General features: G+C 46.6%; 1 protein-coding gene and 1 long non-coding RNA gene across 3 annotated transcripts; one reads left to right on the plus strand and one right to left on the minus strand.

The window, feature by feature from the left end:
* The first annotated feature begins 21 nt into the window (after positions 1-21).
* VPS29 (VPS29 retromer complex component) lies at positions 22-7,426 on the plus strand. Of its 2 annotated transcripts, XM_028741281.2 has the most exons (5): positions 156-173; positions 3,752-3,763; positions 4,843-5,034; positions 6,128-6,363; positions 7,097-7,426. In XM_028741281.2, the coding sequence occupies exons 1-5, from the start codon at positions 171-173 to the stop codon at positions 7,212-7,214; spliced, it is 561 nt and encodes a 186-aa protein (XP_028597114.1). In that variant the 5' UTR covers positions 156-170; the 3' UTR covers positions 7,215-7,426. The 2 variants fall into 2 exon arrangements, with proteins under 2 accessions (XP_028597113.1, XP_028597114.1); XM_028741280.2 differs by lacking the exon at positions 3,752-3,763 and having other exon boundaries at positions 22-173.
* On the minus strand, positions 7,270-10,727 carry LOC144328372 (uncharacterized). Its single transcript, XR_013393557.1, has 2 exons — positions 10,547-10,727; positions 7,270-9,861 (listed from the first exon to the last, which is right to left on the minus strand). It is a non-coding gene; the product is annotated as an uncharacterized LOC144328372 (long non-coding RNA).
* Positions 10,728-19,972: the final 9,245 nt, after the last annotated feature.

Raw genomic sequence — 19,972 nt, forward strand, 5'->3', positions numbered from 1 at the left:
CAGGGGCCTCCGCAAACCGTCATAGGTCTTAGCTTGTGGGGTTTTTTTGCGTGTGCGCTTTTTATTGTCCCGCCTCTGCTTCCGTAGGCCTAGCTTCCGGCTTGGCACACCGGAAGCGGTGGAAGGTAGGCAGGAAGGCGGTGCAGGAGCGGCACGGAGAGCCCCCCAAGATGGTGAGTTGCCCTGAGAGGGCGAGGGCGGCGAGAAAGGCCGGCGCAGAGGCCCACCAGGCCCCGCTCCTGGAGCCGCTCCGCCCCGTCTCTTCCTCTTCCCTCGGTAACTGGGGGACGGAGCTGTCCGTCTTCGTGGCCTCCTGCCTCGGCCTGGCGTCCCTCGAGGTCTCGCTGTGCTCACGGCTGCCCTCCCCCTTGCCGGCCGGGCTGGTGAGAGGCGGAGCCCGGCAGTGCACGGAGGGCCGCGGGTGAGGGGCAGCTGCTGGGCTGCCAACAGCCGGGCCGGCTGCCCTGTGGGCCCTCCGGACGCTGCTGGGCACCCGGCTCCCAACAGCCGCAGCCAGCGGGGTCGGGGGTGAATTTGGCTCGATGCTATTTAACACCAGAGTATATTTCACTTCGTTAAATGGTTCCTCCCATGTTGCACGCCCAGGATTCCCAGGCTGGCCTCGTGATCGGCATCGGGGTGGTGCCTTCAGACCTTACGTTGGGTTCAGGGGTGGTTTTTTTAGGGGGGGGTTCTTAAATAACAAAGCGTCTGTTGGTCCTCAAAAGATGGACAACGTTCTTCCTGTGGCATGATCATTGCCCTGCTACTGTTATGAGGATTGCTGAAGATCCTGAAGAACTAAGGATTAACTTGCCACGCTCAGCCCGGGTAACTTCACTCCCAGACAGAACACTCTCTCTGTCTTTATCCCTGCAGTTCTTGTTTTGCTTATAGCACCATTAGTGTGGTAGCACTTTTTAGTGGAGCAAAAGTGAGAGGGAGTGAAGGATAGTTCGCTGCCCCCCCCAAAAAAAAAGTGTTTTCTTTTTAAATTACAAGTCTCATTGTTTTCAGTGGAGCTTACTCTGCTTACGTATGGAGTACGGCTGAATTTTATACAAGAGAAATACATCTGAAACTCAGTGATATATGCAAAATGGTTTGAGAAAATGACAGTGTTGTGATATTATCTCTTCCAAATACATTTTGCAGCCAGTTACAGATAGGTAGCCGTGTTGGTCTGCCATAGTCAAAACAAAAAAAATTCCTTCCTACACTGAAGTTTCAGTGTATCTGAAGAAGTGTGCATGCACACGAAAGCTCATACCAAGAACTAACTTAGTTGGTCTTTAAGGTGCTACTGGAAGGATTTTTTTTTATTTTGCAGCCAGTAAGCTTCCCTGAAGATTTGCCGAGTTTCTTCTGATTTTGTCCTGCTTTAAATTAACAAGTTTTGATTCCCTTTCTGCAATACTCACATACAGTGGTACCTTGGGTTACAAACACCTTGGGTTACAAACACTTCGGGTTACAGACTCCGCTAACCTGGAAGTAGTACCTCGGGTTAAGAACTGGCAGCGGGAGGCCCCATTAGCTAAAGTGGTACCTCAGGTTAAGAATGGTTTCAGGTTAAGAACAGACCTCTGGAATGGATTAAGTTTGTCACCAGAGGTACCACTGTACATTCATGGTGTTTATGGCAATAACTTTTCTCTCATAATTATGCTTGGCTAACCCCCTTAGATGCATTACGAACTGAGCCATCTTGTGCTGTGTGTCAGTATAACATGAAACTGACTGATGGGGATAGTCAGGAACCAGGGGTGCGGAGGCAGGTTGTGAATAAGTGACAATGCTTGCTGGTACAAGGAATTTTATCCCTGGTAGAAATTGCTTGGTTCCAGACAAGCAGCTTGATTTCCCCCCCCCCCCCCCATTGCACTGAAACAGCCATGGAAGCATCTTGTGAAAGTAAACAGAGCTGGACAGCTCCTGTAGTGCTCAGATGCAGGTCTGTGTCTGCAGAGATTGTGGGGGTGGGAATTTCAACTCCTTGAGAGCACTGGCTTTCACTTCAGCCTATCTGGCTGCAATTATATGCTTGAAAATCTTGGAACAATGCCTGATGAAATCTCTGTGTCCCAAAAGGTTGCCTGAATAAGATTTTCAGTAGTTAGGAAAGGGACTTCAGCTTCCTCCACAACTCTTTCACCCTGCCCATGGTTAGCAAAACCAGAATAAATTATGTAAAAACAGTAAGTTTTGGCTATGATAAGGTGTAATGCGTCAGTAAATAAATTTGGAATCACTCAAGAGAAATCATGTAGTTCTGCATAATTTGTACAGGTTGCAAAATTTGTCATGATGCAGAGTACAGAGTCCTGTTCATAAGAGCTTTTCTGAAGTGGGACCAGAAGCCAGAGCCTCAAAGCATTTGAGGGGAGGGGCTCTCTTTACACTACTGGAGGCTCCGAGCCTCCCTGATGTGCAGCATTGAATACAGCCCTTTTGTATCACTGATCAAATAGGATCAACCTCAAACCCAACTGGATCTACTATAGCAATATGGCAAGAAAGAGGATTTTGTGACTAAAAACTTGGTTCTTACTCCTCATTGTAAACTAAAACGAAGTGGGTATGTGAAGAGTCATTCATGAGCTAATGCCAAAAATCCTGTATCTGATTTACACTTACAGATAGGTAGCCGTGTTGGTCTGCCATAGTCAAAACAAAAAAAATTCCTTCCAGTAGCACCTTAAAGACCAACTAAGTTAGTTCTTGGTATGAGCTTTCGTGTGCATGTGTGTGTGTATCTGAAGAAGTGTGCATGCACACGAAAGCTTATACCAAGAACTAACTTAGTTGGTCTTTAAGGTGCTACTGGAAGGAATTTTTTTTGTTCTGATTTACACTGTGACACCCATTTCTCTGTATTTGTTCAATATAAGGGTTAGCTCCTTTTCACATCACCAAACATATAGAGCTCTCCCTTCCACAGAAGTGAATGGGGAAGCCAATATGGGCAGTGGACTCCTGAGTTGCATATTGGAAGTCCTACATCTGCACGGTGAATTATGTTGCATGTAATAAAAGGCCCTAGTGGAGAACCTGTGGCATTCCAGTTATGATTGAACTCCAGCTCCCATCTGTCCTAGCCAGCATGGCCAATGGTCAGGGATGATGGGAGGTGGAATCCAACAAATGCACAGAGGGTCACAGGTTCCATGGTGACTGCAAGAGATTAGGATCTGTTCAGGGAAGACTAAGAAAACCCTTCCATGAATGTTGGAGACGGGGACCTTTTTCAGGCAAGAGGATCACATTCTCTCATGGGGAACGCAGTCCAGTGGGGGCACATTGCAAGTGTGGGTGGGGCAAGAGGCAAATGTGGGTAGACTTACCTTTATACAGTAGGCTGTTTTCCAGCCATGAAAATGGAGGAGGTTTCTGCACCTGCCCACATCTCTCCATTCTCCACTCTGGCAAACAAGGGGCATCTTCACAATTCAGGGACGCATTTCAACCAGGCAAAAGCACTCAAAGAGGACACGAAGCAGAACAATTGAAGGAGTGGTGGCATGAGATTTCCCAGCCCTGCTTTATGAAATCAGTTGCATAAATCAATTTTTTTTAAACATTTCCTTTCCTAACATTCAAATTTAGTTGATGATTTGCCTATTAATTTGGCTTGAGATGTTTCCTTTTCTGTTGCATCCTTTTTATTTAACATTGTTCATGTCTCACCCTGTTTTTTTCCATTCCCCGCTCCCCGCCCCCTGTCTGCAATCAACTTCTTCATCCAAATAAGGCTGGGCACAGAGTAAGTTTGTTCATCTTGGCCTGTTGCTAACGTTGGTGGTGGCAGGTGACAACCCACTTAGTGGCTATTAGAATGCATAAATTTATACAGAGTCAAGAGCCATGTCTTGCTAGCTGCAGATGATGCTGCAACTACAGTTTTGGGGTGCGATCAAACTCTTGCATCGTGGTGCTTCATTGTGATGACTTTGTAAACCACTGTCTCAGTTTAGAGGACCCTATCAGCTGTTTCTAAGTGAGAAGACCGATAATGGCAGACAAGTTCTTCGCTGCTGACTGCAGCAACAGGGGAGTTTGGGGTGTGCTCTACAACACAGTATGAGGATGAGACCCTGTAGGCTTGGCCAGCGCTACATGTGAGTTCTGCGCATACTTTGGCAAAAGTAAGTTGGCATTCTCATTGCCAGGGACCGGGGTTTGGAGCTTGATGCACTGGTGAGCTTAAGCTGATAAGTATTTTGTGGCTGTAGCTAAGTGTCCTCAGCTCCTTTTGCCAACATCAGAGGCAGTTTAATGCTCTGTATTACCACTGCCTGTCTTGCTTATGACACACCCCATTTACCTGCATCTGACTTGTGCAAGGCATTGTGTGGTGTCACTGCACCAAAGCAACAGCCCAGAGCCTGGAAGTGTTACTACAGAATTGTCTGCTTGTGTGCTAGGGAAAAAATGTATCTGGGGGCGAGATGACTGTTATCTTGAGGCGGGGTGCCAACTTGAATAAAATATTGGGGGGGGGGGGGCTGGTGAGCCCTGCCCTGAATAATGGATCACAAGACATGGCGCACCCAAACCGTTTGAATGGCAGTGCCCATCAACTTTGGGAGGGGCCTGGACCCCTCCAATATTTTATTGGGGAGTTGGCGCCTTAATATCCAAGTGTCACAGGATTTGGAAGGAATTACAAAGTGCAATAAGGATGGGGTAATCCCACTGAAATTTAATGGGGCTGCCTTCGTTTTAGGGAAACCTTATCACTTCGTAAGTGAAGGAATCACGGACAAGACTGGGAACTGAAAGTTTCGTGACATTTTGCTGGAGACTTTAAATGTGTTGTCTTTCCTTTTACTCCTTTGTAAGTTGGTTTTAGTGTTGGGAGACCTTCATATCCCACACCGCTGCAACAGCCTGCCAGCTAAATTCAAGAAGCTGCTGGTTCCTGGAAAAATTCAGCACATTCTCTGCACTGGGAACCTCTGCACAAAGGAGAGCTATGACTACCTCAAGACCTTGGCTGGTGATGTTCATGTCGTCAGAGGGGATTTTGATGAGGTAACTCAATTGCTGGGTGGGGAAAGACGGTAGATTTCTGTTTGTGTTGTGCTGTTCTTTTTTAGTTTAATTACAGAACTATTGACCTTGCAAGTCTGTTTGATATCACGTGGATTCTCTTGAACGACATTTTTCCACCTTTGCCGCATCAAGCAGTTGGTCCCTTGCCTTTCCCCCCCCCGACCTGGCCACAGTGATCCATGCGACGGTCACCTCCAGGCTTGACTACTGTAATTCGCTCTATGCGGGGCTGCCCTTGAAGCTGTCCCAGAAACTCCAGCGGGTGCAGAATGCTGCAGCGAGGCTCCTCACGGGGTCTCTGCCATGGGAGCATATTCACCCAGTGCTTTTCAAGCTGCACTGGCTCCCGGTGGAGTACAGGGTCAGATTTAAGGTGCTGCTTTTGACCTTTAAAGCCCTTCACTGCCTAGGACCCTCATACCTACGGGACCGCCTCTCCCGGTATGCCCCACGGAGAGCCTCAAGGTCCATAAATAGCAACACTCTAGTGGTCCCGGGCCCTAAGGAAATTAGATTGGCTTCAATCAGAGCCAGGGCCTTTTCAACACTGGCTCCAGCCTGGTGGAATGCTCTGCCTCATGAGACCAGGGCCCTGCAGGATCTGATTTCTTTCCACAGGGCCTGTAAGACAGAGTTGTTCCGCCTGGCCTTTGGCTTGGAGCCAATTTGATTCCCTCCCTTTCTTTCTTTTTTCTTTTCCTTCTCCTCCTGCGATGAGGCTACATTTTAATATTTTAATGTTCCAATATTTTAGTGTTGTATTTTTAATTTTGTTTTTAAGTTGTAATCATTTAACTTGTTTTTATTATTGCTTGTAAGCCGCTCTGAGCCCGGCCTTGGCTGGGGAGGGCGGGGTATAAATAAAAATTATTATTATTATTATTATTATTATTGAGTAAATGGGATGCGTGTATTTTGCGTCTGACAATAGTACCCCTTTAGTCCACCAATTAACATGCTGCCATGCTGTTCTTCTTAAGAATACAAAATGGCATTTTTCTTTGGAATTGATAAAACAGGAGAATGGACTCTTGGTGCATATGTGATTTTTGTGCTGTCGCTTTAATCCTAGAACTTGAATTATCCTGAACAGAAAGTTGTAACTGTCGGACAGTTTAAGATTGGACTGATCCATGGCCATCAAGTTATTCCATGGGGCGACATGGCCAGCCTGGCGTTACTTCAAAGGCAGTTTGACGTGGACATCCTAATTTCAGGGCACACACACAAATTTGAAGCATTTGAACATGAAAATAAGTTCTATATCAACCCTGGATCAGCAACAGGAGCCTACAGTGCTTTGGAAAAGTGAGTTGCTATATACCACAATGTGCTTGTCATGCAGTTAGTTGACTGAGGTGTTCATGGCTGCTTGTTCTTTGCTATCCAGTTGGATTATTGCATAAATTTATTGTAGATTTGGGTACAGGAAACATTCCTCAATATAGTCTTAGGATTTCTTTGCAGTTTGGAATATTATTTTGATATCAAAGCACATAAGGGACTATGTGCAGTTGAACTTTTCCCAAAATTTTGATCACTTTTAAACTCTTAACCAGTAAATAAAATAATAAAATACATTTTGTTTGTGTTTCAGTAGGAGTACCAAGTTGGTTCGTATTTTGCTTGATGCAACTTAAGAGGTGTTTGGTGCTAGAGGATAAAGCAGGAGATATTAGAATTGTCTACTGAATTGTATTTCCTGACCAAGGCTGCAGAAATGCCAGCTGATGTCAAGTGGTTATTTGAGGATGCTAGTGGGATTCCCTCAAGACCATCTTGTACACAGATCGTAAACCTGTGGGCCCTCCACATGTTCTTGAACTACACCTCACATCATCCCTGACCATTTGGGGTGCTGATTGCCACTGATAGGGGTCCAACAAACAGCTAGAAGACCATGGGGTCACCATCCCCCAGTGAGTTCAGTGGGGCGTTCTCTTAAACAAAGGGGCAGAGGATTGGTAACTTTAGCTTTCAAAGAACTTGCTGAGTTCAGATGCAGTCATTAAAATAACACTTAAATGTTCTTTTTCTACAGCAACATCATTCCTTCATTTGTGCTGATGGACATCCAAGCTTCCACTGTTGTTACTTACGTTTATCAGCTGATTGGTGATGACGTAAAAGTAGAAAGGATTGAATACAAGAAAACTTAAAGCAGTGTTTCCAATATTATTAACTTAGGAAATGAGTCCTCTTCCCCTACTGTAGACAGAACTTGACTTACTAAAAGTCTGCCTTGGCTTAACTCTTTTCTTTTGCCTAAAAATTCTTCATGTCTGTAAATACCGTTCAAAGTGCACAGCAAAACTCTGTCTGTTCATATGAACTATTCCCAGTATTGTAATAAACACTTGTTTAACTTTAATTTGATTAAGCAAACATTATTTATGAAATATATCACAAATCAAGAAACAAAACCCCCAAATAAATACAGGTCTTTTGTTTTACTCGTTACACTGCTTTAGTGCAGGAATAGCAAATGAGTTTACTATGTCATAGTGTAATACCATGATTCAGTAAGAAACAACTTCTAGAAGATAAAAAAAAAGGTGTTGCATGTTTTTCTAGTAGTAATGGCAAGGCTACTATGCCGGCTCACTGAAATACCTCTGGAGGAGGAAAAAAGTAGCATTTATATCAAGTGTTCAGAATTCTTTGGTTACTGAATCCTAATTTCCAGACTGACAGTATTGTTTACTGTAATGTATTCAAAATATGGCCTAACAAGTTTCAGCCAAAACTACTGGACCTTGTTCAGTTCTAAGCTCCTTTGGGAGGAAGGTTGGGATACAAATTTAATAAACATAGAATCACAAAGTTGGAAGGGAACACCCTGTAATGCAGGAATCGCAGCCAAAAAATCCCTAACAGGTGGCCATCCAGCTTCTGCTAAAAAACCTCCAGTGAAAGAGAGTTCACCTCTGTTCAAGGTGGTCCGTTCCACTCTTGAATGGCTCTGACCCTCAAAAACTTATCCTATTGTTTAGTCAGAATCCCCTTTCTTGTAATTTGAATCCATTAGTTTGGGTCCCAGGAAAGTTAATGGTGGGGTTGGGTTTTGGTTTTTGTTTTATCAGCTTCACAAGATATATTGTCCTCTGGAAGGGTTGTTCTAGATTATCTTAAAACACTCTGTTATTTAGGGCTGCTGCATCATCCATCCTGTACAAAAGATGTACACACAGTGATTAGCAGAAAACATCTCAATATATCTGAACGATGCAAAAAATTAAAAATGCATATTGACCGAAGAGGGACGTGTTTTCCTAAAATCATAATACCTGTAGGGGTCTTTTTTGGTGGGTTGGGGGGAAAGTTACAAGTTGGCATACCAAGGACTGAAATGTGATTTCTGCAAGAGGTATGTTTACAGACGGCAATGCAGTTTGGTGCTCAGGTTGCACAATCCACTTGATATGCACCACATGATAGAATGGGACTTGGTTTTGGTAAATTGCTCTGAAGCTGGAATATTTATTATCCACTCTATGTTTACCCAACAATTCTTATGGAACAAGATGTGTAGTGGGGGAAAGTAGGATTAGCTCCTCCTACCACAAAATGAAACCTGACCATTTGTACAGGTTTTTGTACCAAGCTTTTAATTCTGTCAGAATGCATCTCTTGTAACTTCAGTAATGGAAAGCATTCTGTGCTTACAACTCTCCACACCTCTCATTTGTGATGTAGTCTAGAATCTGACATCTATTCTGCAAAGCCGTGGAAGAGTTAATCTGGTTAGGTCCACAGGTTATGAGAAAGTCAACTGCGTCTTTGTCTGTTTTGTCCAAAAAGGGTGAACTTGAGATACCTATTTATTTATTATGGTCCCAGTTCCCAAATCAATGAGAAAAACATAAATGGCAACCAGCCAGCTGTTGTAGAAGAAACACAATTCACCAGATGTTTGCAGAACTGCAACAAGACCCCCAATAATAATCTCCCTGAGACCATTTTGGGCCAGTGGGTGGCTGAAGGGAGCCCAAAGAAACATCTGGAGGCTGCCCTGGTTTGTTGCAAGGCTGGGGAAACTATTTTGGAACAATTGCAAACATCTGCTCCTTGTGAAAACTTCTTATTTGTATAAGTTGACAATGGAAACATCTTCAGAGAATTATCTTTTTTATCAGTTGGCATTGCAAAAACTAGCTCCAGAGAAATGTGTTTTTTGGATCAGATGGCATGAGATCCATACCCTGCAGCTTTAGAGAACTCTCTCTTTTGGATCAGTCGGTATTGCAACCATCTCTTTCGGAGAGCTGTCTTTTTCTGGATTTGTTGACATCAGAAAGACCTGCCCCTTCAGAGAACTGTATTTGCATCAGTTGGCATCAGAAACATCTGCGCTTTTGTAGAACTGTCTTCTTTGGATCAGTTGATATCAGAAATATTTGGCTCATGGAGCTCAGCCAGAAGACCTGCCTTTCTTTATAGACCTCATCATGGAGGAGCTCCATTTGCTTCTTGAGAAAACTGTCTTTTTTGGATCAGTTGATATCAGAAATATTTGGCTCATGGAGCTCAGCCAGAAGACCTGCCTTTCTTTATAGACCTCATCATGGAGGAGCTCCATTTGCTTCTTGAGAAAACTGTCTTTTTTGGATCAGTTGGATCTTCGCAGACATTGCTCCTTCGGAGAGCATCTTTTTGGAGCAGTTGACTTCGCAAACATCTCCTTTGGAGAGCGTCTTTTTTTTTTTATTGGTTCACTTTGCAAACACCTGCTCCTTCAGACAAATGCTTTTTAAAAATCAGTTGACACCAGAAACATGCTCCTTCGGCGAACTGTCGTGTTTGCATCTGTTGAGAACAAAAATACCTGCTACTTTGGAGAACTCTATTTTTGAATCATTTGACACTGCCTTTTTTGGATCAGTCTCTTAACTCTTACTGTTAAATACAAAAAGTTTAGAGAGTGAAAGAGACGGTAAAAGTGAGATAGCACTCTTGCTACATGCTGAAAAAATAGAAGGCTGGGTGAAAAAGCCATTTTGGGTTTAAGTACGAGTTCTGAATGGATTTCGTGCAAGAACTCAAACAATTAAGTCAGTAATAGGCTGTAGCTAGGGAGACACAGCTAGGGAGATCAAATCCCCAAATGTGCTTTAAAATTTGACTCTGTTTTTTAAGGCCTAGAAAGAGGTTCGTTGTTTAAGTTTCAAGCCCAATTGTTCCAATAGCTCATCTTGCACAGTGGGTACAAGCTGTCTTAAGATGTAGTCAGAATTTGAGACGAAGGAATAATGGGGATCTTAAACGCAGCATTCTCCATAAAGAACACATTTCTGCAGTTTTGCCTAATATGGAGAGGTTAAGTTTTGGTCAGCTTACACACAACGGGTTATAAAATTGGCTTGCTATATTTTGCTTGTTTGGGTGGGTGGGTGGGTATATTAACCCCTAGATGTCCAAATACCAGAGTGCTGACAACAGTACACCTTGGGAGCCAACAGTTCAAATCCCTACTCGGCCATCTGCAACTCACAGGGTGACCTTGGGCAGTAGCTCACTCTCAGCCTGACCTACCTCGCAGGGTTGCTGTGGCGGTTAAACGACGGAGAGGGAACGATAGAATAAACGTAACGAACAACTGTCACTTCCGCTAGCAGTGCCTCTCTCAATATGGCGCCCACGATGGTGTCTCTCGCCCCGCGCCGCCGCAAAGATGGCGGCGCTTCCGCCCTTCCTTCCCCTCCCCATCCATTTCCGCCTCTCCCAAGATGGCGCTTCCGCCCTTCCTTCCCCTCCCCATCCATTTCCGCCTCTCCCAAGATGGCGGCCGCGGAGGAACGTGCGCGGCTGCTGGAGGCCAGCTGGCGGCGGGCGGCGAGTTTTAGCTTTTCAGGTGCCATAGAGCATGTGCAAAGGGCGCCGCGACCACCCTCTCCGACTTCTTTAAAATAAATAAATATTGGTTTTCACAATTTTATAATCAAACATAAGACAAACAAACATAAATCATAGCCTTATTGAAAATTACACTTATTAACTTTGTTAAGCGACTTCCTCTGTTCCCCTTGGTTGAATTTCACCCTTTTAACGGTTTTCCAAATCACAATTCTTATAAAATTTAACTTAAACATTGACATCTTTAACTCTTCACATTATGAAATTAAACATATTAATTCATCACTTAACATAAATAAAATCCTAAGCCGATTAAATATCTGCAAGCTGTTTTCAGTTAATTTAACTTAACTCCCTCTCTGACTTCTTCCCACCCACCCCCATCAGTCCCTGCAGGTTGCTCTTTTGTAAGGGCTCTGTAGAGCCTCCATGGCTCAGCGCAGTCTATGCGCTTGGGATGGCAGGAGTTCAGGAACAAGCAGCGCTGCAGCCCAACCCTCCGGATCTGAGTCCAGAACAGGCATAGGCAAACTTGACCCTCCAGCTGTTTTTGGGACTACAATTCCCATCATTCCTGACCACTGGTCCTGTTAGCTAGGGATGGTGGGAGTTGTAATTCCAAAACATCTGAAGGGCCGAGTTTGCCTATGCCTGGTCCAGAGGTACTCTGCCTAGTGGCACCTCCAGCTCCTCCCTGCTGCGTATTTTTGCTTGGGCTGGATCATGCCACTCATAAGGGGCTTAAAGAGGAGGGTAGAGGCCAGTTGAGCCTTGTCTCCCCGCACACATGTCCCCATGCTGCTAACATCCGGACTCTTCACCGCCTGCTTCCCCACTGCACCAAATCCCCAGTTTATGGGGGAAACGCACTTGGATCCAGTTCTTGTCCTGCTCTTTTCCGTGACCTTTTTAAGAATAGAATAATAGTCCTGCTGGATGAGGCCAAAGGGGACCCATCCAGCCTAGCATCCTTTTCTCACAGTGGACAGCCAGCTGCGTGTGGGAAGCCTGCAAACTGACCGTGGAGGAGCAGAGCATAGCCATTGCAGCTAGTAGCCATTGATAGCTCATGAATTTGTCCAATTCTCTTTTAACGCCAGCCAAGCCGGTGTCGTCTTGGACTTCTTGAGGGTTTGCAAAGGCGCTTTGAACTCGCCTGGGAGCCATTGGGCAGAGAGGAAAGAGAGTCCCCTGGGGGCTGCTGTGGTTCCTATGGTGTCTCTCCTTGCCATGGCATAAAACAGGCAGGTGAAGATCACAAGGGGCAAGCCTGGAGTTTTTGCTCCTACCAGGCCTGTCTAGATAAAAGGTAAAGGTACCCCTGCCAGTACGGGCCAGTCTTGACAGACTCTAGGGTTGTGCGCTCATCTCACTCTATAGGCCGGGAGCCAGCGCTGTCCGCAGACACTTCCGGGTCACGTGGCCAGCGTGACAAGCTGCATCTGGCGAGCCAGCGCAGCACACGGAACGCCGTTTACCTTCCCGCTAGTAAGCAGTCCCTATTTATCTACTTGCACCCGGGGGTGCTTTCGAACTGCTAGGTTGGCAGGCGCTGGGATCGAGCGACGGGAGCGCACCCCGCCGCAGGGATTTGAACCGCTGACCTTTTGATCAGCAAGTCCTAGGCACTGAGGCTTTAACCCACAGCGCCACCCGCGTGGATGACAAATGTCAATTGCCATCTGATTTAAACAGTTTATAGGATTGTGTTTTAATGTTGTAAGTCAGCCTGGGACCTTCAGGTGAAGGGCAGGTAGTCCTACAATTGTAGTGTTGGAATGTACCTACCCCCAAGGCTCATCTAGTCCAAAACCCTACCATGCAGGAATTAATAATACTAATAAATAGCCAATCCATTTCCAAGGAAGGCAAAGTTGCCATGGGGCTGCTGAACTCCAGACCAGCTTACTGGGTCGTCTGTTTAAATGCAAACAGGATAACTTCTCTTTTTCTGTCACATGTTCTGCTATTTTTATTGTTACACTAAGAAACTCAAGGTGCCATGCGCAGTTCTCCTTCTCCATCTTGTCCTCACAACAACCCTGTGAGGTAGGTTAGGCTGAGACCGGCTCTCAAGGTCACTAAATTACGGTAGTTTAATGGCCAAATGGGGAACCCTGGTACCTCCTAGGTGGCGCTGTGGGTTAAACCACAGAGCCTAGGACTTGCTGATCAGAAGGTCGGCAGTTCGAATCCCCGCGACGGGGTGAGCTCCCGTTGCTCGGTCCCTGCTCCTGCCAACCTAGCAGTTCAAAAGCACGTCAGAATGCAAGTAGATAAATAGGTACCGCTCCGGTGGGAAGGTAAACGGCGTTTCCGTGCACTGCTCTGGTTCGCCAGAAGCGGCTTAGTCATGCTGGCCACATGACCCGGAAGCTGTATGCCGGCTCCCTCGGCCAATGGAGCGAGATGAGCGCCGCAACCCCAGAGTCAGTCACGACTGGACATAATGGTCAGGGGTCCCTTTACCTCCTAGGTTCCTAGTCTAACCACTACACAACATGGCCTCTCTACATACAAGAAATTACCAAGAAACATACTATGGGAAAAGTTCTGTTTGCTGAGAAACAAATGCAACCCTGGATCAGTTGATGCAACCTCGCCCCAGGCTCCTGATATGAAAGGACGTCTCACCTGTAAAGTGGGAATGACCCAGAGAATGCATAACATCATTTAACAGTTTGCTCTATCCTGCCCTTCCTCCCCAATGCTAAAAACTCTACTATGGAAAACTAATAAAATCAGGGTATGGTAGGAGGTTGGGACTAGATGAGCCTTGCGGGTACCTTCCAACTCTACAATTGTAGGACTACCTGCCCTTCACCTGAAGGTCCCAGGCTGACTTACAACATTAAAACACAGTCCTATAAACTGTTTAAAGCAGATGGCAATTGACATTTGTCATCCACTATCTAGACAGGCCTGGTAGGAGCAAAAACTCCAGGCTTGCCCCTTGTGATCTTCACCTGCCTGCTTGATGCCATGGCAAGGAGAGACACCATAGGAACCACAGCAGCCCCCAGGGGATTCTCTTTCCTCTCTGCCCAATGGCTCCCAGGCGAGTTCAAAGCGCCTTTGCAAACCCTCAAGAAGTCCAAGACGACACCGGCTTGGCTGGCGTTAAAAGTGAATTGGACAAATTCATGGAGGAAAGAGCTATCAATGGCTACTAGCTGCAATGGCTATGCTCTGCTCCTCCACAGTCAGTTTGCAGGCTTCCCACACGCAGCTGGCTGTCCACTGTGAGAAAAGGATGCTAGGCTGGATGGGTCCCCTTTGGCCTCATCCAGCAGGACTATTATTCTAGCAAGGAGAAGCCCCATGTGGCGGTTTGAAGCCTCAGGCTCCTAGCTTGAAAATGGTTGCAGTGTGGTTTAAAATACAAGGCAGGTGGACCAACTTGCAGCCCCTTGGGAACCCTCAAATCTGTTTTGGAGGGTTGGGGAACCTTCCTGAGAAGATCTGGGTGGCACACATGGGCAGGAGGGCTGCTGGCGCTGCTTGGAATACTGTACAGTCCTGAGCTTTTTAATTGTATGTGTATATATATTTTGAACATGCCTTCTCTGTTTATTTGCAGCATTCACTGCCTTCCTGGCAGAAGGTCAGCCCTCTAATCGCAAAGCTCTGGCAGTCTTTCCCATTTCCCTTTTCTGTTTCGTTCTCAGCTGGGTGCTCTGCTCCTTTGCCCTACGGTGACAGGCAGTCAGCAAAGCCTGCAAAACCGAAAGAAGGCAGCTTTGTCCCTTTCTGCAGTCTCTTCCCCCTACCCTGTGTTGTCCTCTCCCTCAGGATCCCGGCCAGCTCTAAGACTGTGTGTCCCGTGAGGCCAGGGAGAGAGTCCCCTGCTCCAAACCCAGCCCTCTCTGGGAGGAAAGGCTACAGCCCAGAGGCAGGCCACGGTCTTTTGCACACAGGAGGTCCCAGGGACATCTCCAAGGGCTGCTGCTTCCAGTCAGTGTGGGCCATACAGAGCTAGAGAGACCAATAGCCTGACTTGATATGGGGCAGCTTCTGTGACTTTTACTGGGTGCTGAGTTTACTGCATCAGCTCTGTCGTTTGCAGGGGCAAAGATGGAGCAACTATTTTCTCATTTCCTGAAGTCCACCCCATTCCACCAACTTCAATGGGAGGGGAAATAACTCCAGTCCCAGACCTGTTGTGAAGATGTGAGGGTTGCTGTGGGCATGTTACTGGAACGATGGGGCTTAGGATACCGCATTACTACACCAGGCCCACGTGGGTTTCTGCTCTGTTCTTGGGGAGTATTCTGCCACATGTATGGGAGGAGTTTCATACGGTGTAAATTGTGTTCTGCCAATACAGCTACACCACCGGAACACAACTCGTGCTTCTTCCTGTGGCCCCTTAGTTAGCAGGTCTTTTTTATTTTTATTATTAATTTTTAATTGGTTTTTACAAGAACAAATTCAAAATAATACAAAGAAAAAAAACTTTTACCATATCCATATATGAGATTCTCTGAATCTCGCGACTTTCCCCTGCACGGGTCCTTAAAATATTTTTTCTAAAACTACATATCATTACATTCTCCACAGTTTTCATTTCTCTATCCATATTTTTCATTTCTTTACAAGTTATTTTTACAGTCCAGCTAATGTTTTTATTTGTTTACAATGGTCTCCTAAGTAAATTATAAATCCCCCCCCATTCTTTTTAAAAGTCATTATCTTCTGGATTACTGAGTCTCCCAGTCAGTTTTGCCATTTCAGCATAGTCCAGCAGTTGGGTTTGCCATTCTTCCCTGGTCGGAACTTGTTGGTTCTTTCCATCTTTGGGCTAGTAGCAGATCTTTAATGCAGGATCATGCCCCGCGATGCATATTTCTGTCTGTGCATCACTGTATACTTGATTCATTCCCTTTTGCAGAGGCAAGGATCTGCACCCTCCTCTATACTGAGCCCAGGTGCGGTAGGTGGAAACTTCTGGCAGCTGGGATGAGCAGGGTGCATATTCACTCTCCAACATGCAAAGCGTCTGTGGAACGGAATAGGTGGCAAATGCTGCACTGTTTCCTAATCTATCAACGTTTCTTTCTTTTCTTAATCTATTAGCTATAAAACGCTCCTTTGCATCTGGGCACAGGAGTGTTGTGAAAGCAGCGTGGGGGCGGGGAAAGCAGGGAGACTCATAAACGCTCCAATAATTGGTTTTTAAGGGTTCCCCCCCCCCTTCCCTCCTTTCTTCTTGGTGAATTCTCAATTTCCCTATAAAAGAGGAAATTCATTTCCAGACACTAATGTAATGTCAGTGTGCAGGGTGCTCAGCATGGATGATGTATAGGGGGACACTGCAGTGAGAGGACTACTTAATGATGCATAGAATTAAATCCTGCCCTCCTCAGCTGAGCCTTGTGCCTCCCTCCTTGTTCCCAGGCTCCTAGGGCATCATGGGATGTGAAGGCAGGGATTTGTATTGCCTGTACTGTGGAACAGCAGTGCCCACCTGGTCCCATCCTGACCTTCCCTTCTCTTAAGTCTCTGGCGCTATCAGAATCCTGAGCCCTTATTCCATCTGCTGTGTCTTCAGAGGGAACCTCGGGGCCATTCAAAACCCCGAGTATTTGGACACAGCATGTAAGCAACTAAACTGAAACCCTCTGAATTATATCCTGGGCTGTCCTTGCTGCCTGGCACTGTTGAGCCACTGGGATCCGCTCCTCTTGACTTGCAGTACACGTGAAAAGGAACTGAAGGCCACAAACAGGAACCAGGAGTGCATTGTGACAGATAAGATGGTTAATGCAAGTCTAGGCTGCACTGATGGAAGTCATATAGCATCCAGAACGTGAGAAGTAATGGCATCTAAGTTCTGCTTTGGCTTGGCCAGGTGTACAAGGTGTCCAGTACTGGGCCACACGGTTTAAAGGGGGATATTGACAAAGTGGGGCATGCCCACAGGAACCACAGATACAGTAAGGGGCCTGGGGACCCCAAAGTCCGATGAGCAAAGATGGAAGGACTTGGGTACGTTTAACCTGCAGCCAATACGCTAGAATGAATTCATTTCCTGTTGCTCCAGTTAGCATGGCGTGAAATTGCAAGAAAGAGGAGTTGGTATAGAAAAAAAGGTTCTGATTTCAGTACGGTGGGGGAACCTGCCTTAGAAGGTGGTAAACCTTTGGTAGAGGTTGTTAAGCACAGTCTGGGTGGCCACCAACCCCAGGTGCTTTAGTACTGGATATCATGCATCCAGGAAGGGCTTGGACTACATGAGCCTCAAGCAGTGGCGTAGCGTGGGTTGTCAGCACCCGGGGCAAGGCAAGTAATTTGCGCCCCCTAACCCGTGGATTTGCGCCCCCTAACCCGTGGATTTGCGCCCCCTAACCTGTGGATTTGCCCTAACCCCAGATGTTGCGCCCGGTGCGGCCGGCACCCCCTGCACCCCCCACGCTACGCCACTGGCCTCAAGGGCTTCTGAAGACGTCCCTGGAGGAGCAGACAGCCGCCACTAGGTCTCATGCCAACAAGCTATTGGAAGTTCCTAACCCTTGGTAGTGCCTATCTTGTGCCTTTCAGGCCCAGAGATGCCCAGACCCTAGCAGGAAGGGCCAAGTAGCACCCAGGATAGAGGAGAGATGATGGTTGGCTTGTCCCTGGGGAGGATGCAGGGTGTGTGACTCCAGGGGGGTTCAGATCCCAGCCCCCACAGGACTCCTCCCTGTGCTCCGACTGAACCCTTCCATGCTGGCAATAAATCTCCCTGTGTGTATTATTTATTTCTTGTTGACACCTTCTCTGAGTGCTTGGGGTGTTTGTAGGGACTGATTATGGGGTGCTGGGGCTTTCACAGCGCCATGTGCATTTGCTTGCATTGTTATCCTTGGGCACACACTGTGTGTGTGTTCACCCATGACTGGCCATGCTATGGGTGGGTACTGCTGGTGGTGTTGCTTGGGATGCCATGTGCTCCAGAGCAGGGGCAGGCAACCTAGGGCCCGGGGGCCGGATGCAGCCCAATTGCCTTCTAAAGCCAGCCCATGGACGGTCCGAGAATCAGCGTGTTTTTACATGAGTAGAATGTGTCCTTTTATTGAAAATGCATCTCTGGGTTATTTGTGGGGCATAGGAATTTGTTCATTATTTTCCTTCAAAATATATTCCGGCCCCCCACAAGGTCTGAGGGGTGGTGGACTGGCCCATGGCTGAAAAAGGCTGCTGACCCCTGATATAGAGGGGTGGGGAGGAATCGGTTTTGCAGTGTACGCTTCCTGGTGTTTAATCAGAATCTCCTGCTCTTGAATCCATTGGCTTCAAGAGCAGGAGAAAACAAACTTGCTCCATCTTCCATGTGGCAGCCCTTTAGATATCTGAAGATGGCTATCGTATCTCCTCCCAGTCTAAACATCCCCAACTCCCTCGTCTGTTCCTCATACGGCTTGGTTTCCAGTCCCTTGATCATCTTGGTCGCCCTCCTCTGCACACATTCCAGCTTGTCAATATCCTTCTTAAATTGTCATGCCCCGAAATAGACACAGTATACTTCATTTCCCCACTCCATGTCAGACACTTAAGGAAAGTTGAGTCACATATATTTGTAGAAAACTCGAATGTTCGAAACTGGCAAATTGTCAGCCATTCGTGAAAGATGTGACTTGCTTAGTCAATGATGCTATAGCAGCCTTTCTGCCACATTTATCAGCTGAAAGGAATTGACTGCCAAGTCAATGTGTTGTTACGGACACACCCAACTCCTCCTCCTTTTTTAAAACCGCATTGCAATATTTAACCCACCAAGAAAGTGCCTTTGAACCTGGGGGAGACTTCACTTTAGAAAATCCTAACCATTAGGCAACTTCATCTTAGTGTTTATCGGGAAGGTAATGGTTAACTAAGGCCTGATGTTGCTGAGTCACAGAGCATAATTCATCAACCCAGATCTCTTTACCTGTCGAGACCTATCATATAAACATTAATACCGTCTGCTTAAACTGCTTAAATTCACCTGAAGCCCCACTGTCATCGAGTAACTGGTTGGGTGGGATTGAAGCTCCAGGGGCAAATGCCCCTTAAGGCTGCTGCGTTGTTTGGGATCTGAGGGGCACTCCCCCCCCCCAGGAATGATGTTGTGCAATGAAGAATGGCAGGCCTGCCGCTGCAGTTCGATACAAACCCGCTACGCACACAGAAGCTGCTGATCTACCTGTGCATGCATTCCCAACTCATTCAGATACAACCTTGTGTTCCGGAACCACAAACTTGCTATTAAAAATTCCGCAGCACTTCCTTTCCTTTTGTTAACATTGCTGCCGCCACCTCTCACCCAAATACCCCGAAATTCCAGTTGGAATATCTGGGCAAGTACTTTCCCTCACAGGGACGCGGGTGGCGCTGTGGGTAAAAGCCTCAGCGCCTAGGGCTTGCCGATCAAAAGGTTGGCGGTTCGAATCCCCGTGGCGGGGTGCGCTCCCGTTGCTTGGTCCCAGCGCCTGCCAACCTAGCAGTTCGAAAGCACCCCCGGGTGCAAGTAGATAAATAGGGACCGCTCTGGCGGGAAGGTAAACGGCGTTTCCGTGTGCTGCGCTGGCTTGCCAGATGCAGCTTTGTCACGCTGGCCACGTGACCCGGAAGTGTCTTCGGACAGCGCTGGCCCCCGGCCTCTTAAGTGAGATGGGCGCACAACCCTAGAGTCTGTCAAGACTGGCCCGTACGGGCAGGGCTACCTTTACCTTTACTTACTTTCCCTCACACACCTGAAGGGAATTAAGAGTAACCTCGTGTATTCTGATACCAAAGAAACGCACCATAGGAACACAGGGCGCTTTGTCAAAACACCAAAATGGCAGCCCAGAATTTCAAGAAACCCTTTCTCAAAGACTAAGTGGTTCTGAGCCTTGTCACTCTATGGCTTCCAAATGGCCTGTGCCTTTCCTCTAAGACTGAGAGAGTAATTCCTAGCAAGTTAGTAGTAGTAGTAGTAGTAGTAATAATAATAATAATAATAATTTATACCCCGCCCATCTGACTGGGTTTCTCCAGCCACTGGGCGGCTTCCAACGGAATATTAAAATACAATAACCTATTAAACATTAAAAACTTCCCT

The sequence above is a fragment of the Podarcis muralis genome, chromosome 7 (genome assembly GCF_964188315.1).
Source record: "Podarcis muralis chromosome 7, rPodMur119.hap1.1, whole genome shotgun sequence".
Classification (NCBI taxonomy): Eukaryota; Metazoa; Chordata; class Lepidosauria; order Squamata; family Lacertidae; genus Podarcis; species Podarcis muralis.